Below are 16,308 nucleotides of genomic sequence, written 5' to 3'. Positions count from 1 at the left end.
TGGTTGTAAGACGAGGGTTTGGCCCTTAACCCATTTTTAAGCAATGAATTTTGTTTTTGCTGGACTAATCTAAAAATGGCCTTGCTTAAGCCACTAATTATGGAAGAATTAGGTGTTGAAAGGATATAAGGAGCCATTTATTTAAAGTTAGGATGCTATAATTCTAACTCTAATTGGTGACTTAGGTGAGTAGATCAAATCTTGTTTAATTACACATTTACATATATTAATTTGAAATGCGATACGATGATACGATATAAAAATAATATGAATTAAAATTTTAAAAATAAAAAATAATGTAAATTAAAATTTTAATAAAAATCAAATATAAGTGTAATAAAAATAAATATATATTTTTATATTTTTTTTATCGATAACACATAATTTTTATATAAAATACGATATAAATATATGAATTATTAATATTTTATATTATATAAATATATAAATTATCAAATTTTATATTCAATCTATTATCATAATTTTTTAAATTTAAACAAAAATAACATGTGATAAAACTTAAATCTATTATCTTGAAGTTATAGAATTTCTTCCCCGCTGCTAAAACAAAATATAATCGATTTCAACTTTACTTTTGGACATTGGAATTGTTGGAGGAGAAGATGATAAATTAATTATTTAAATATCATTTTAGAACATAAGAAAAAAAAATTTTTAGGGATGAAGATGATTGTGTTATCCGTTGTGGAAGATGATTGGGCATATCTTGGTTGTACCATACCCCACGACCCCTTTGTCACAATAAAACTTGACTTGACCTTTTCTAATTGGATGCAGCCAGTTCTGATCTGAATCCTGAAAATGAGAAACATACATTGCTAAGGGAAATCAAAAAACGAAAATCATAGTTCTTCATTTTTTTAGTTAATTTTAAATGTCCAATATTTTTAAATTTATAGATTTCATTTATCTAAAGAAAACATAAAGATAACTAACTTTGGTCGTAGACAAAAATTATCTAAAAATTATTATTATTATTATTATTATTATTATTATTATTATCTGGACAAGACTCTGTTCTATGGAATTTATTTATTAATACTGCAAATGCTCTTGAATTTCATTTCATTCCATTCCCTCCATTTTGATTCAGAATTCGAAAAATGGTAATTAAAAGCTTGAATTTGGTTGCAAGAGACTACCCACCACATTACTTAAAAGCTTGAATTTGGCTTTACAGTTCATCAATCTTTCTATCCATGTCATTGAAAAGCTCGTCCTACTTTATACATACACACACTCTCTCTCGTCTGAAACATTCCAAAGCCACTCCTTTGCAGGAAATAGAGTGTCACTGAGCCTCTGAAAACCCAGTTTGGATCTTTATGGCTCTTAGTTTCAGATTTTGTCACTTCTTTGTTAAACTTTCAAGTTTCTTTTTTTTTTTTAATCAAATTCAGTGCTTTCTTAATTTGCTTTTCAGGCTTTTTGCATTTCAGTTCTCTTGAGTCTAAACTCTTGTAATCAAGGTAATTTGCTCTATAAAATTTCTAAGCTTTGCTTTCTCTTCATTTCTTTGAATTTATGGGATTTTTTTCTGGTTATATTCACAAATCTTTGGTTTTTGACTTGTGGGTTTTTTTTTTTTTTTTTGGTAAGTTAGCTGGTGATTTAATTGTAGAATTTTAGTTGGATCATTGTTGTTCAATTGGTTTGTCTCTCTGGTTTTGGTTAAAGTTTAATCAGATTTTGCATTTTTGAGGAGAGAACGGAAGAAAGGAAAATATGTGCCATTTAGATTCCATACAATGATCACTCATTAAAGCTAGATTTTGTTGAATTTTTTAGTCTCACAATCTAATTTAGATTTGTTTTTAATTTTGTCTAAAGCACTTTCTTATGTCATTTTAAGTTGGTGCTGATGATTTTCACTTGTGATTTTCCAGGAAATTTTCGTCCTTCGCTGTATGATGGAGTCTGAAAACGGGGTAACACTAGAAGAAAAGAGAATTGTCAGTGAAAGAACAGATGTGGAAGAATCTGCTATAAAAGCAAAGAAAGAGGAACAGAATGCTGATATTAATCGCGAAGGGGCTCCAAATTTGAAGGAAGCTTGCAAGAAGGGAACAAAATCTAAAGGCGTGGCAAGTAAAGCTGCTACAATTGTCTCCAAAAGTAAAATCTCAAAACCTTTAAAGGTAGACGTACCATACATTCAAGCTGTTCTATTGGTGTTGATCACTTACATAATTTCTTGCAGTTCAAATATTCCATTTTCCCCCTTTTTTTAATGTGTATTTTGTCTGTTTCTATGTGTAGGAACCTGGTGAGCTGACTGCTGGTAATTCAAAGAGCAGTAAGGTGACAAAGGATAAATCTAATCTGAGAAGTGCAGTACCAATTTCTCGTAATCAAAGGCCTGTGCTGTCCCAGAGTCTTTCATTTCCGGCAAGAAGAGTCCATGCGGATGCTCTTATGAAGAGCATTGATGGATATCCGCAGAAAACTGATCTCAAATATGCTCAAGATAAAGGCACAAAAGTTCAGGCTCCTTCTTCCTATGGATCAGTTCCTTCATTGTCCCGTTTGAATCATACCAACAGGCGTGGATCCGTCAATCTGAACTCAAATCCGGCAAATATTAATGATGGTGGAGTTACTGCCAGGGGGACTACTTCATCATCTTTGCTTACCAATAGGCAACCAGTGGTATGGTTTTGTAGTATCATTTCTCTTCTTTTCTTTATTCTTTGTGGTTTTCCAAGTACCTCTCTTTGATATTTATCTTTGGTTATCAGCCTGCTAAATCTGGTCCAGGAAATGTAGCTGCTAAGTCCCCTCCATCCTCCGAGTAAGTCTACTTTGGTTGTGCATTTACTGTAATGCATTTATATTTATGTTAAATTCGCTCAAAAATGCAGAATCTCTTTGCTCGTTCATTCAATGTCCCAACTCCACCACAAAACAAAACAAAAAAAAGGGGGTGGGATGGGGGGATTCAAATAAACAGAGGGGAAACAACTGAAAGATATAACTCATAAGTTTAATTTTGCCGACTTAATTATAATGTGGACATACCTTCTGTGATCGCAGATCAGCTGATACAAAGCCGATAACAGCTGCACTGCTGGGCAAAGAGGATGATGATTCCCATTCCACTACTTCGTATTGTCATTACTTTTAACTTCATTTGTTATGCAAGTCCTTCTATTAATTACTCCATTTCAACTGATATGTCTGTGATTTTGTTCTTAATTATTAGCAATGCCACTTCTCTTAGCACTAGAAGAATTAGTGCGTTAGGATTCACCTTCAGGTTGGAGGACCGTGCTGAAAAGAGAAAGGAGGTTGGATATGTGCATCAATCCATTATTCCATTGATAGCCTTAATTATGTTTTAAGCATATAAGTAATTGTTTCATGAACTTCACCAGTTTTTTTTTAAGCTAGAAGAGAAGATCCATGCTGAGGAAGTTGAAAGAAATAACTTCCAGGCAAAATCAAAGGTCTCGGCAATGACTTTTCTCTGTAACTATTACTTGAATGAGCATATTTTTCCTCTTTTTTTTTTCTCTATCAAGTAATTATATTTTTTCAAATTTTCTGCTTCAATTCATAATGGCCTGGCATTTGATAAATTTTATAGTTTGTTGCATCATGCAGGAGAACCAAGAGGCAGAAATCAAGCAACTAAGGAAAAGCTTGACTTTTAAAGCTGCACCAATGCCTAGTTTCTACAAAGAACCTCCTGCAAAAGTTGAACTAAAGAAGGTAATTGCTTTTTTTTTTCTTTATTACTATTCATGCTGGCATATATTCTTCTGTCTGAAACTCTTAATTTCCGTGCCATACCCATTTATGCTCTCTGAAACCACATCATCATTGTTAGAACATTTTGAATATGCCTGCTTCTTTATCATTGGATTTAATAATTGTTATGTAGAATGATGCTGATATTGTGATATTCTATACCTTTTTTTTGTGGTACGGTTGATATTCCATACCTTAAACGTTGAATTGTTATACTATTACACCATGAAGGATTTGAAACTACAATCTTATCAATTATCATTCATTTGTTTTCCTTTTTGAAGGTTGAGAAAAAGGCTGGTGTTAAGATAAAGATAGCTGTAGGTGAAGAAAATATTTAAAACCTTGCAGGGTGTTTAACTGCACTTTTAAAGGTTTTGTCTTTGACTGAAGTTAATGCTGTGGCATATTAGGTAGCTTTGCTTGATCAAGAGAACTTTTAGTCAGCACAAAACAATTATGATTTTTTTACCCTTCTACTTTATCTTTGAAACATTCTTAAAAAAGATGCATTTTCTCACTAAACCTGAGAGCTTTATCTCTCAATGAAGCAGTTTAACACACACAATGACAATGTAGTCATGTAGTTAGGAAAGATATCATCCGTATTTGCTGTAAAGAGGATTAGAAATGAGTCTCCCCTCTTGTCCAGCATCAGGTGACTGTTTCTCTTTTTTAACTATCTAATAGATGACCAGAAATCTAGCTACATTTTCATGAGGTGATATTGACAAGGGTATCTGCCAACCTGAGCAGCCTTTTTTTTAATATGCAAATATATGGGCAAATTATACACGTAGGTACCAACCTGAGAGCCTAAACCCTAAAATGTATGGGCAAACATACACATAGTTAGACTCTTAGAAATGGATCAAATTGATTGTTCTTACTGCATTTTATGTTTCTCTCTTCCTTTATTGTGCTTTCTTCCATTCAACTGTGCGATAATCATCTAATATTTACTGTAATTGTCATAGATACCAGCTACACGTGCAAAACCCCCAAAGCTTGGAAGGCACAAGAGCAGTGTTGCTGCAACAAACAACCCTTCAGGTGGTGATGGTTCTAGTGTTAGCTCATCTTTGAACCAAGAACAGAATGGTTCAACCAAAAGAACTCAAATCAATGTTAATGAAGATAATGCTGCTTCCAAGAAGGCTGTAAAGAAATCCCAACCTAAGCTTCAATCTAAGGAGATCACCAAATTTGAAGAAAAGCCTGGAAAGACAAAAACAAAGACAAGCAAGGTGGAGAACCCTGTGCAGGATGCTTGTGTTGGGAAACCTGAAGAAAACCAGAATTATCCTGTTGAGATTATGCCCTGTCAAATCACAGTTGGAGGTTGAAGATCGTGATTCTCAGGCCATTTGTTTATATGTTCATCTTTTTGGCTTCAAATTTCCTGCTGTTGTGAATGGTATTTGTAAGTTGATCATGACATTCTTTTTGGATGGTTACTATACACATTATAAGTTACATATGCATCAAAAGGTTATTGCAATCATGTTTCCTTTATTAAATTCTATTGAAAGTGTTTGGTAGGATTCTCTATCTTTCTAATTATTAGGCAAAATGTGTCTGTTGGCGACGTAAACATTGCACTATCTTTGCTCTTAAGCGCTGTCTATCATATGACTGGCATATAACTTGTAATAGCCTTGAAGTATATTATCTTCAATTAGCCAATGATACTTGTTCACTTGGCCTAGGATGGCTTGTTTCCAGTTTTCTCATTAGCTTTAGATAGCTCATGATATTCAGGCTAATTCAGGATCTGCCCCATTTTCCCCTTCTATTCCAGGATTAGTCACGCACAAATAGTAGTCTAAGATAAAGATAAATTGCACACCTTTTGTGGCAATTCCAGCACTTTTTAAAGAAATTACCAGGCCAATAAATGGTGAAACTTTTTCTTTCACTTGCAAAGCAATCTAAATTGCTGTCAAGCAAAAGTTGGTTTCATTAGAACCTGTAACTAAGTAGTGGTGTAATTCCCTGTGATGGAGACGCCTTTCTGAGAAGATGTATAAATCAAGAGAATGGTTGCTTGGGAATCAATCTTGGGACTTGGTAGTTGATTTTTAGTGCCTTCAACTACAACTTTTATGTTTTTTTTCTTTAATACCTGAAGCTGTAGGGACTGATCTCTGAAACTAAAAGTTCTTTAGTTTACAAATAAACCACATAACTGTTGGTTAATGTCAATTTTATCTCCTGCTGCTATCTTTGTCCTCATTTCTTATGCTATTGTAAACCTTTAGCTACTGCTATTACTGTAAGGGAAGATGTTGAATTCCAATTTTAAACCCCAATCTTCTTCAAGAAAAAGATAAGAATGGTTCCATCAGTCTGAATATGGACAAGATGAATTGTTATCCATTTCTTTGAACTAAATTCAGAATATATAAAACCATAAACTGTTCAACTTTTGGAGTAATTGCATCCATGAGAGTTAGTCACTTGATTAAGTCTTCCAAAAGATAAAAACTTATAAACATCACTACTTTTTGTCACAATATAAAGAAGGGAAAACATAGAGCCATCGTTCTCACAAAAGAAATTTATAAAATAAATGTGCAAATTGTTAATTCACACCTGCTATGGTCAAAAAAAAAAAATCCCATGTTATAAAATCTCTTGCAATGCCTTGAGAAGCTCAAACTAGGGAAGATGACTCCGAATTTTTATTTTCAACTTTTCAATTGTAATCTGTAATTTTTTTTTCCCAGCTTTGATTAAAGTCAGCAACCCCACTATTTCCCCCGCCTCTAGCTCAAAGTGTTGAAAAAGCAAAAAACAAAGGAAACGTAAGGATTGATCAATGGTTTTTCAATGGATCTAACTTGTAACCAATTAAGACAATTCTTCGGTACAGATTATTTTATTTAAATACATTTCCAACTTTTTTTTTATTTCATGCTGTCAAGATTAGATATTTGATCATCGGAATTAATAAATTCAATATTGTACCAAATTTCTAACGCTTTTCGAACTCAAAATTTTTAAGTTGAAATATCAAATTTAGACCTGGACTCCATGAAAAACAACTAGTTAATACTACATGCTTGCTCTACTTCTATGGTAAAAGGGGATTATAATAACAGACTTGAATGCCAAGTAAAGTTCCTTTTTGAAAAGCATAGTGCATGGTTTCAACTGTCAATTAAAATCCCTATCCTTACCGATCCATATGTGACAGGAATTTTTTCAATTTATAAAAGAGATGCTGATTTGAAAATTTGATCTCAACAAACTTTGAGCTATTAACCATTGTGTGAAGTTCCTTCACAGCATACTTTGAGTTTAGAATACTTCAAACGTTACTTTGATATAAAGGCATTACTGATTTTAGAATTTGTTAACTTATCTGCTATTATCTATGAGCTAGCCCTTATTGTTATGAAATTAAAATATGATTATTGTAATAGTCTTGAACAGATATTTCAACGATTAAACTTAAAGTTTAAAGTTCAAATTTTAAAATAAACGAGATGAGATTTAAAAAATCGAACAAAAATTACCTCTTATTTTGTGATTCAATCATATGCACCAAAAAAATATTTCCAATATTGTTCATATGAGATTTGATTAGCACGTTACATTATTTATTAGGAAAAAATAAGGTAAACATCTTTTTATACCAATGAGAGCTGGTTTATGTCTGAACCTAAACTGCATTTAGCCTTGATTTATATTGAGTTGGGACGGGGTGGATGGCAATGATTTAATTTTCACAGCCACGCCAAAGTCTACAGGCTGTATCATTGACTATCCATCCGTCAAGCAACACTCCATGTTCCGTTGGTTTTGGTCTTTCCCCCTGCCCCCTCACGCCTAAATAAAATTGTGTCGAAGGTAAAAAAAAACCTAATTCATAGCCAAAGATTTCACATTACAGGGAAAGCATGCGGAAAAGCCTAATAAGCTAGAAATCTATCTCACAGATGACTTGAAAATTGCCAAATCTCCAAAGGATTCTCTTCAAACAATAATCAATAATTGATGTACCATTTCATTGCATAAAGACAAAAGGAACACCAACCAATGAAAAAGACCAGCTACGCCGTCTTATTATTATTATGATCATCATCATCATCATCATCCATGCAACCACTGCCAAGCATAGCAAAGTAACTCAACAAGACTACAAAAAGCGGCTTTGAATTTGATTCAGGCAAATACAACAGAATAACCCTTGATACAATGAAGCAGATGGGGTTTTTCGAAAGTGGTTGTTCATGCCGTATGCATATATATAAGATAGTGAATCATACACAAAAAATAATAAAAAAATGGTATGTAATTACAGTATTTATGACAAAATATCAGCAAGCTTTCTCTTCTCTGAGGATTTTTTTTTTTTTTCTTTTGAGGATATCAAGCATCACCAGGTGCCTCCTTTCCAGTGTATTATGAGACAAAATCTAACTGTACAACTGCAAATGACAAACCATCTTTACACCAAGAAAGTACTGTTCACCTTTGTTTTAGTTTCTTTTCCTTTTTCTTCCCTTCTTGAGACTATAATTTTTATATATTCATTCATTAACACGATCGAAATCGTGAATCCTGTCCGAGAGTGCCAAGCATCCAACATCCAACTTCCAACAATTTCCCTGCGTAATCAAAATATGAAACACAAACTTACATCAACTCACGATCAAGTGGCATAGCGTGCATAATTTAGATTTAATAAACCAAGCAATTAAGTGGCTTAAATCGAGTGTTTTATAGCAAACTCGGTACCAGCCACAAAACTGTAATATAAAACTAAGGTCAGATAATAACAATAATAATAATAATAATAATAATAATAGTAATAAGTAGAAAACAATTACAAAACAAATCTTGCCAGCCGATAGCAAAAGCATTTCCTACTGATAAGAGAAGTATATAACAATAAGGCATGGGAATTAATTATATGTAACGCTAATGTTGGCAACAAAGTTGTGGTAGTGTAGTCCAAAGTGGCTGACAGTAGGGCAGCCCTGGATTTTTAACTCATGTTTAGACATTTTTGGTCACATGAACTCGTCGGTGTCAAGGGCAATGAACTTGAGAAACAATGCTGACGTATTAGTTAAAGAACCTTCTTCCACCATTCCATTAACCACTTCTCTACTTGTAATGACTATTATATTGTAGTTCAAAGCAGGGCAACACTTAAGATTATCTCGACTTTTTACTTTCTCACCAAGAATTCTACACCATTTCCAAGTTCCACTTCCCACTTGCCAACCAAAATTCCGTTGCTTGGCAATTCTTACTCGAAAGTGAAACCAAGTATTTCAGGTCAAAACTTTCTGCCCTTTACCACTACAACAGATTTACTCCTCCCCTCTCTCTCTCTCTCCCCATTAAGAGTTGAGAGGCATTTCCAGACAAAGAACAATGCCAATGCCCCCATATGGACCTATACTTGTATCACCCTCCACCAATTCAGACAATTAATCACATCATCGAATCATTCTTTAACATGGCACGATGTTATTGTCTCATTTCTGTAATGCTTAAGCAAAGGTAGCTCACAGCTTTCCTTTCCATAGACTACATAGACAAAACCACCATCATCAAAAAGAGACCAAATTATATGCGTATTCCAGGATTCTCATCAGCCCCACCACCACCAAAAACATCAATCATCAAAATAACACCATCCAAGTTCTAACTTAATAGTTACTTCCTCAACCTGAAGCAATTCCATACCACTTTCCAACTTCCCATTCTTTTCATTCTCTTTTAAACTCCATTAATTTCTAATCTAAATACTAAAATCTAAAACCAAACCAACCACAATCTCAAAGTTGCCCAATTATTGAATTTATTTCCGAACAAAAATTAATTAACTGGATAACCTGACCGATTAACCAAAAAAGTTAAAGAATTAATAAAACTACAAGAAAAAGAACATACCTCTTCTGGGCTTGGAGGAGACCTTGACAGCAGCTGGTTTCATAACAGGCTCAATCTCTTCCTCCGGGAACAAAACCCCATCAATCCCCTGAACCGAAATCCTCCCATCTGTATAAATATCCGGATCAAACAGATAAGCTGAACCCTCACCATGCCCAAATTTGACAGAACCATCAGCCTCCTGAGCCACTACCTTATGCGGCAAACGCAGCGTATCATATCTCACTTTCCCGAACCTCCTAACCGCATTGTACATACTCTCCTCAGTCTGATACTCAGGAATAATATGGTAATAAATAATCTGTTCCGGCGCCCCTGGCTCACTTAACTGATCAGTAGTAAGCTTCGCCATGGCTTCATCATTCGGAGCCAAGACCGTTATAACATATCCTTCAGAAACCAGTCTCCCCATTTCCGTTGCTAAAGAAGTCAAGTTCACTAGAATATCAGCCATTTCGTTATACCCGCCGTAATGTAATAACGTTTGGATAAAATCCTTGACCTGGCTCTCACCGTCAAAATGATGACGAGGTCCGCCAGGTCCCGGTGCCGGTGCCGGTGCCAGAGAAGGACCTGGTGCCATCGCGTCATAGATCGGGAGTACAGGTGGTGCTCCAGCTGGCACTGGCGCTGGCTTCTTCAACCTGTGGGTGCGAGGATCCACTTCCGGCGCACCCTCAGGTAAAACGGCGGAGATTGACTGCAGATTACGTCTCTTGTTGAAGTCTTCTATGACGGAACGGGGAATGAGGAGCTGCTGGATCCCGTGGATCACTCCATCGGGTCGGATCACGTCGTCGGGTCGAATCAACTCGGCTGACCCCACAGTTTTCTTGCTGGTGGATTTGGAAGTTAACTGCAGATGGTCGTTAGACAGGGTGTTGTGTTTGACAGGACCGGTTTTGGGGTCTGGCCATTGGTGGGATCCGACCCGTTTGGGGATAATGTGGAACATTAGAAGGGCTTGGAGCGACTTAAGGTTTCCGGGTTCAAGTAAGAACCGTTTGAACTCCGGGTCGAGTTGACGCTCCAAGGCTTCATTTCGAGGGGCAAAAATGGTAATATTGTGGTTGCCAACAGCTTCTTCGAGGGTTTGGAGTAGTAAAGCTTTCTCAACGAGTTCAGCCAACTCAGTGTAATGCGAGTCAAGGAGAGCAACAAGGACCGAGTTTGAGTTAATCTGACCGGAAGCTGATGAAGAAAAGGATTTTCCAGATGGATTTTGAGTCAATGCCGCAATGGCAAACGAAAGAAAGAAGGCGAAAAAGAAAATCTTGGAGGAAGAAACACCATAAATGGAAGAATCCATGGTGCTCAAAGAAAACTGACAAAGAAAAACCTTTGACCAAAATCAAAGATGAGATTTTTGAAGATTGTGGAAATTTGGTGTTGGGGTGTCGAGGGGGAGGGAGAGAAGTGAAGTGAAGTGAATGGCAGGGAAGGGTGAGTTTGGTGATTATTGCTCGGGGAAGAGTCAGAAAAAGTGGGACAGGCCAAAGGCAAGGGAAAGACTTGGAAATAATGCAGAAGGGCAAGAGGAGGAGGAAGTAGGAAGAAAATTGTACTGTTATTATTAATGCAATGGAAATGAAATGATGAAGAGAAAAAAATTTGGGGTTGGGGCATGGGGGATTTGCGTTGTATTGGTGCGAGATTTGTTTGCAAGGTATGGTGAGAGAGAAGCAGCTTTGGGGCTGATTAGAGTTGAGACAGCCAGGAAGAGGAGACCTGTTCTATCACTTTTCCGGACAGGAGTTTGCTTTGCTCGGCTTCAAAGTAAAAGACAGAGCCAAGCCTCCCTAGAGGGTTAACAGTTAAGTTTGTTAGGATGACTTGTACCTTGTCAAAATAATATAAAATTTAAAAATATACAAGTTAACATTTTTATAATAAAAATAAAAATTATGTTTTATATATCTTATGTCAATATAAATTATAATATATAAACTTTATATAAAATATAATATAAATAATAAATATATAAATTATTAATATTTTACAATCATAAATATATGAATTACTTTTACCTTAATGCCATCTGTTTAGAGTTTGCCTAGATAAAAATTAAAAAAAAAAAGGGTTTTTTTTTTTGGTTCAGGTGAGGGGATGGCAGGGCAAATATAGTAATGCCAAAGTATCGAGTTCTGTTGTCGGTGGGTTTTAATTATAGCACTGCTTTCTTAATATAGTAATTACAGTGAACAAAGCGGAGGGCAAATACACAGGGCACGTGATGGAGAAGGCTCCAGACAGGAGCCGAGACTAATAGAGTAATGCACAACTATTCACTTGTTGGCTTCAATCAATCTAAGGCAAAGCCAAGCTGTCGGTGTCCGAAAATGAAGAAAATTTTAAAAAATTGTTTAAAGGAAAAAATCTTTTAATAAAAATTTAATAATTATTTAAATTATATTATTTTATTACAATTAATTAAAATTTTAAATATTTATTTTATTGATCGAATTTTTATTAGACAAAAATTAATCAATCATTAATATCAATTTTCATTTAATCAAAATTTTAATTGAAGTAAAAATAAATATTTAATAATTTAATTGATTCAAAATAAAAATTTTAAAATTTATTTGGTTATAATAAAATATTAAAAAATAAATAATTATTACTTTTTTTTCAAAAATATTTATTTTTAATCTTTTATAAAAAAAATATTCTTTATTTACACGCCAAGCTAAAAAAATAATAAATAAAAGTATAACACTCCCTCGTGAAACTTGCTATTTGGACAGGAAATCAAAGGATCCCCGCTACCTTAAGCGTGCAACCTCTTACCCGCCTTTAGATTGTTTGTCACTTTCACTTCATCCTTCAAACACTCCCTTATTTCACTTCCCCCAATTTCTTTTTTTTTTTTTTCTTCTTTTAATTGGGTAAATTTGGATAAAATGTTCTGTTTTTTTTTTCCCAGATTTGACCAAAGGTGGCAAACCCACTTATTATCTTTTCATTAGTTTGAATCTGAATTATTAGGTCCACTTTTTTCCTCCACCTCAAGCTCGGAGTGTTGAAAAAGAAAAAATACAAAGGAAACGTTCCAATGGAGATACCTTGTAACCAATTAAGATTTTTTTTTTTTTTTGGTAACATATGATTTTCTCTAAATACATTTTTTAACTCTTTTCGAACCCAAATTTAAATTGAAATATCGAATTTTAATTAGGTATTAATTTTTAATAATTAATTTTTTCAATTTAATATAAAATTATAAGTATTAATATTTGAATCATATTATTTTTTAATATACGTGTTATGCACGTAATTGTTAATTAAGTTATAATTATAATATAAATTAATATAAGTAAATAACTTTAATATTTTTTATAGTAATGAAATTAAAATAATAATTATAATATTAAATTAAATTAAAAATGTAAATATAAGTTCTAGAAATAAATAAATATAACATAAATTTTAAAGTAAAGCTACAGTAGCAAATTATTATTCCCGTCCTGAATATAATACTTTAAAAGTTGAAAGGATTGAAATTAAAAAAAAAATAAATAAAGATATAATAAAGAAAAAAAATAAAAGAGAAATTTTAATGAAATAATTTTAGTTTTAAATTTAATGAAAAAAATCTTAAGTGATTAAATATAATTTCTTTAAACCACAATAATATAGTTTGTTCTGCCCTTACTTATTAAGAGTCTTTTTAATGTACCTTAAAATTAAAGTATTCAGATATAATAAAAAAAAATTAATTTTAATTTTTTTTAAAAAGCATTCATTATGATATAAAGAAGTAATATTTCAAAATTAAAAAGCTTTACATTGGATAATTTCATTTTATTTTTATATTTTTATTTTATATGAAAATCATACTTTTTATTTTAATAGAACTCCAGTAATAAAAAATCTAATAATAAAAAAATATATATATTAAATTTTATATAAAAATTCACTAAGAATATTTTTGTCTATCTTTTTAATATTTTTGAAATTCACACTTTTATATATATGATATAAAATAAAAATTTATTAAAAATATTTTAGTCTATCAATTTTAGTATTTTTTTAAATCAACACTTTTATATATAGATAATATATGATGAATACCACTTTTTAAAAATAATTACATAAATTAATTAAATTAAATTAAATTAAATTTCAAATTTGAAAATGACTGATTAATACTACATGCTAGCTCTCTTTCTATGGTAAAAGGGCATTATAATAATAGACTTGAATATTAAGTAAACTTCCTTTTTAAAAAGCATAATGGATGGTTTCAATATCCCTATCCCTACCAATTTATATGTTAAAGGAATTCTTTCAATAGAAGAGATGCTGCCTTGAAAATTCCATCTCAACATATTTTAATCTATTAGCCATTGTGTGAAGTAACTCCACAACTTAGTTTGAGTTAAGATTAACTCAAAAGTTACTTTGATTAAAAGGCATTACTAATTTCACTATCATTATATGTAAGCTAGCCTTTGAATATGATTGTTATAGTCTTTCAGAGACACTTCATCTATTAAAACTCTTAAAACTTTACTTTGAAAGTTTAAAGTTCCAATTTTAAATAAGTTAGATAAAAATTATGAGACTGAAAAATTTTACTTCTTGTCATGTGGTTCAATATCACATGTATTTAAAAAAAAGAAAAAAAGAGTTATTCATATGAGATTTTATTAACCTACTATTTGCACATGTTACATTACTTTTTAAGGAAAAATAATGTAAACATATTTATATACAATTTTTATTAAAATTTTAAATTGTATAATTTTTATATTTAGATTAATTTCATATATGTTAAGCATCTAATTTAAAATTAAACGAAAAAACTTAATTTGAATATAAGATTATAAGAAATATAATATTTTAATAAATATGAAATAACATCACTTTAATATACTCTCATTACTAGGGATGGCAATCTAACCCGTCGCAAACGGCTTCCGACTCGACCCGACACTGTGAGATCGATTTTTTTTTTTTTAAATTCGAGTTTCAGGTCGGGTCGGGTAAGGTTATAGAACAATCTGGTTTGGGTTTGGGTTTTAGGCAAACCCGACCCGATCCAATATTATATAAAAAAAATTATTTTTAATTAATTATTTAATTTTTTATTTATATATTTATATAATGATATTTTTAAATATTTATATTTAAAAAATAATATTTTATTAATTTCGAGTCGGATCGAGTATGATTTATATAGTATCAGGTCGAGATCGAGTTTGAGTATGAAAAAACAAAAAAAATTCTGATAGGGTCAAGTTCGGGACGAGCAAAACCTGCCCTGAACCTGACCCGATGCCAACCCTACTCATTACATATAAATGAATATAGAAGTTTACAACATGACAAACTTGAAAGGATAATAGGCAGAGTAACAAGATAAAATAACAAAACAGAATTTGAACTCTAATATTATGTTAAGCAGCAATTTAAAATCAATTGACAATAGATAGAGAAGCACAATTTAATTAAATATAAGACTACAATAAATCTAATATTTAGCAAATTTAGGATGACACTGTTTAAAATATTTTTAAAATATGAAATTAATTTGATTAAGTAAAAACTTAATCATAAAAAAAATCAAAATTTAAGTTATTTGATAGCTCAAATAAATGTTTCATGGTTAATAAGATTAATTGTAAACTTAAAGAATCAATGAAAGATGTTATACTACAGGAACAGTCGACTGCCAATAATAAATAAACTGATTGCTATGAATTCCAAAAAGTACTAAGATATTGGTATAAAACTTATCAAAGAAGTAATTGATTGTCTATCTTAAACAACCAACTGTTATAGTTAGAATTTATTGCTCTAACGATTGCTTTAAGTTTTAAGTATTTTAGAATAAAGAGAAATCGATTGTCTTGTTTAGTGGAGCGTTCTGAAAACAAAAAATATAATGAGGCAATTGATTGCCTTTTAGGAGTAGTCGACTGCTTAAATTAAAATTTGTAATTTTTTGAAACATGAAAAATGATTTTTATTGAAATCAAAAAAATGATTATTTAAATGAACTATTATAACTTTAATTATTTAAAAATATATCTTTTTTATTAAAAAAATAATTTTTTATTAAAACAACACAATTAAATAGTTACAACTTTAAAATTTAAGCTCTATAAATAGAGATTATGAGTATTCCTTTGAAGAAGTTCAATAGGTTAAAAAATATTGAATAAACTCAAAAACTCTTTCTCTTTTGTCTCATTATTTCTCAAATAAAGTTTAGTTAATTTAATATTATTTCAATAAAAATTAATATTTAAAGTTTGATATTTTCATTTTCATCAAAAGATGTTTAATGATTTAATATCATAAATACAAAATAAAATCAAATAAAATTTCATTGTATTTTGGAGACATTTTAATTATATTTTTTTTATATACCATAACTGATCGAGATGAAATAAGTTTAAAAGAAAATAACATTTACAGCATGCTTTAAAATCATTTTTTGTTGTTCTTTGAAAGTTTCATTTTAAGATAAATCAAAGTCTTAGAAGGGAAGACTGCAACCGAAGTTATCAATGGAAAATATCATCAACTACAACTTCATGAAAAAACAAGTCTTGAAGCTAACATATACCATTTTAAAGGTTCACTTATGTCAAAGGTTCTTACATTATGCGAAAA

At 31.7% G+C, this 16,308-nt stretch overlaps 2 protein-coding genes across 4 annotated transcripts; one reads left to right on the top strand and one right to left on the bottom strand.

Moving 5' to 3' along the window:
* The first annotated feature begins 1,023 nt into the window (after window positions 1-1,023).
* Window positions 1,024-5,439, top strand: LOC111296244 (protein WVD2-like 4). Of its 3 annotated transcripts, none has more exons than XM_022890442.2 (10): window positions 1,024-1,127; window positions 1,445-1,490; window positions 1,908-2,159; window positions 2,281-2,670; window positions 2,760-2,812; window positions 3,055-3,126; window positions 3,224-3,308; window positions 3,396-3,467; window positions 3,625-3,732; window positions 4,749-5,435. In XM_022890442.2, exons 3-10 carry the CDS (start codon window positions 1,929-1,931, stop codon window positions 5,115-5,117), a joined length of 1,380 nt encoding a protein of 459 aa, XP_022746177.2. In that variant the 5' UTR covers window positions 1,024-1,127; window positions 1,445-1,490; window positions 1,908-1,928; the 3' UTR covers window positions 5,118-5,435. The 3 variants fall into 3 exon arrangements, with proteins under 3 accessions (XP_022746177.2, XP_089597410.1, XP_022746176.2); XM_022890441.2 differs by lacking the exon at window positions 1,024-1,127 and adding an exon at window positions 1,138-1,334 and having other exon boundaries at window positions 4,749-5,434; XM_089741284.1 differs by lacking the exon at window positions 1,024-1,127 and having other exon boundaries at window positions 1,137-1,490; window positions 3,408-3,467; window positions 4,749-5,439.
* Window positions 5,440-7,916: 2,477 nt separating this feature from the next.
* On the bottom strand, window positions 7,917-11,506 carry LOC111296375 (fasciclin-like arabinogalactan protein 17). Its single transcript, XM_022890653.2, has 2 exons — window positions 9,685-11,506; window positions 7,917-8,387 (listed from the first exon to the last, which is right to left on the bottom strand). The coding sequence occupies exons 1-2, from the start codon at window positions 10,991-10,993 to the stop codon at window positions 8,317-8,319; spliced, it is 1,380 nt and encodes a 459-aa protein (XP_022746388.2). The 5' UTR covers window positions 10,994-11,506; the 3' UTR covers window positions 7,917-8,316.
* Between the last annotated feature and the right edge of the window lie 4,802 nt (window positions 11,507-16,308).

The sequence above is a fragment of the Durio zibethinus genome, chromosome 12, assembly GCF_047325235.1.
Source record: "Durio zibethinus cultivar Kanyao isolate XHJ-2024 chromosome 12, ASM4732523v1, whole genome shotgun sequence".
Classification (NCBI taxonomy): domain Eukaryota; kingdom Viridiplantae; phylum Streptophyta; class Magnoliopsida; order Malvales; family Malvaceae; genus Durio; species Durio zibethinus.
The sequence above is the reverse complement of the archived record's forward strand: the minus strand, read 5'-3'. Positions and strand labels throughout refer to the sequence as shown.

Coding starts and splice junctions, on each gene's coding strand:
- LOC111296244 (XM_022890442.2), top strand. CDS start 1,929: ATGATGGAGTCTGAAAACGGGGTAACACTAGAAGAAAAGAGAATTGTC. Junction 2,671..2,759: donor TTACCAATAGGCAACCAGTG/GTATGGTTTTGT, acceptor TTTGGTTATCAG/CCTGCTAAATCTGGTCCAGG. Junction 2,813..3,054: donor AAGTCCCCTCCATCCTCCGA/GTAAGTCTACTT, acceptor CTGTGATCGCAG/ATCAGCTGATACAAAGCCGA.
- LOC111296375 (XM_022890653.2), bottom strand. CDS start 10,993: ATGGATTCTTCCATTTATGGTGTTTCTTCCTCCAAGATTTTCTTTTTC. Junction 8,388..9,684: donor CTCCTCCAAGCCCAGAAGAG/GTATGTTCTTTT, acceptor TTGATTACGCAG/GGAAATTGTTGGAAGTTGGA.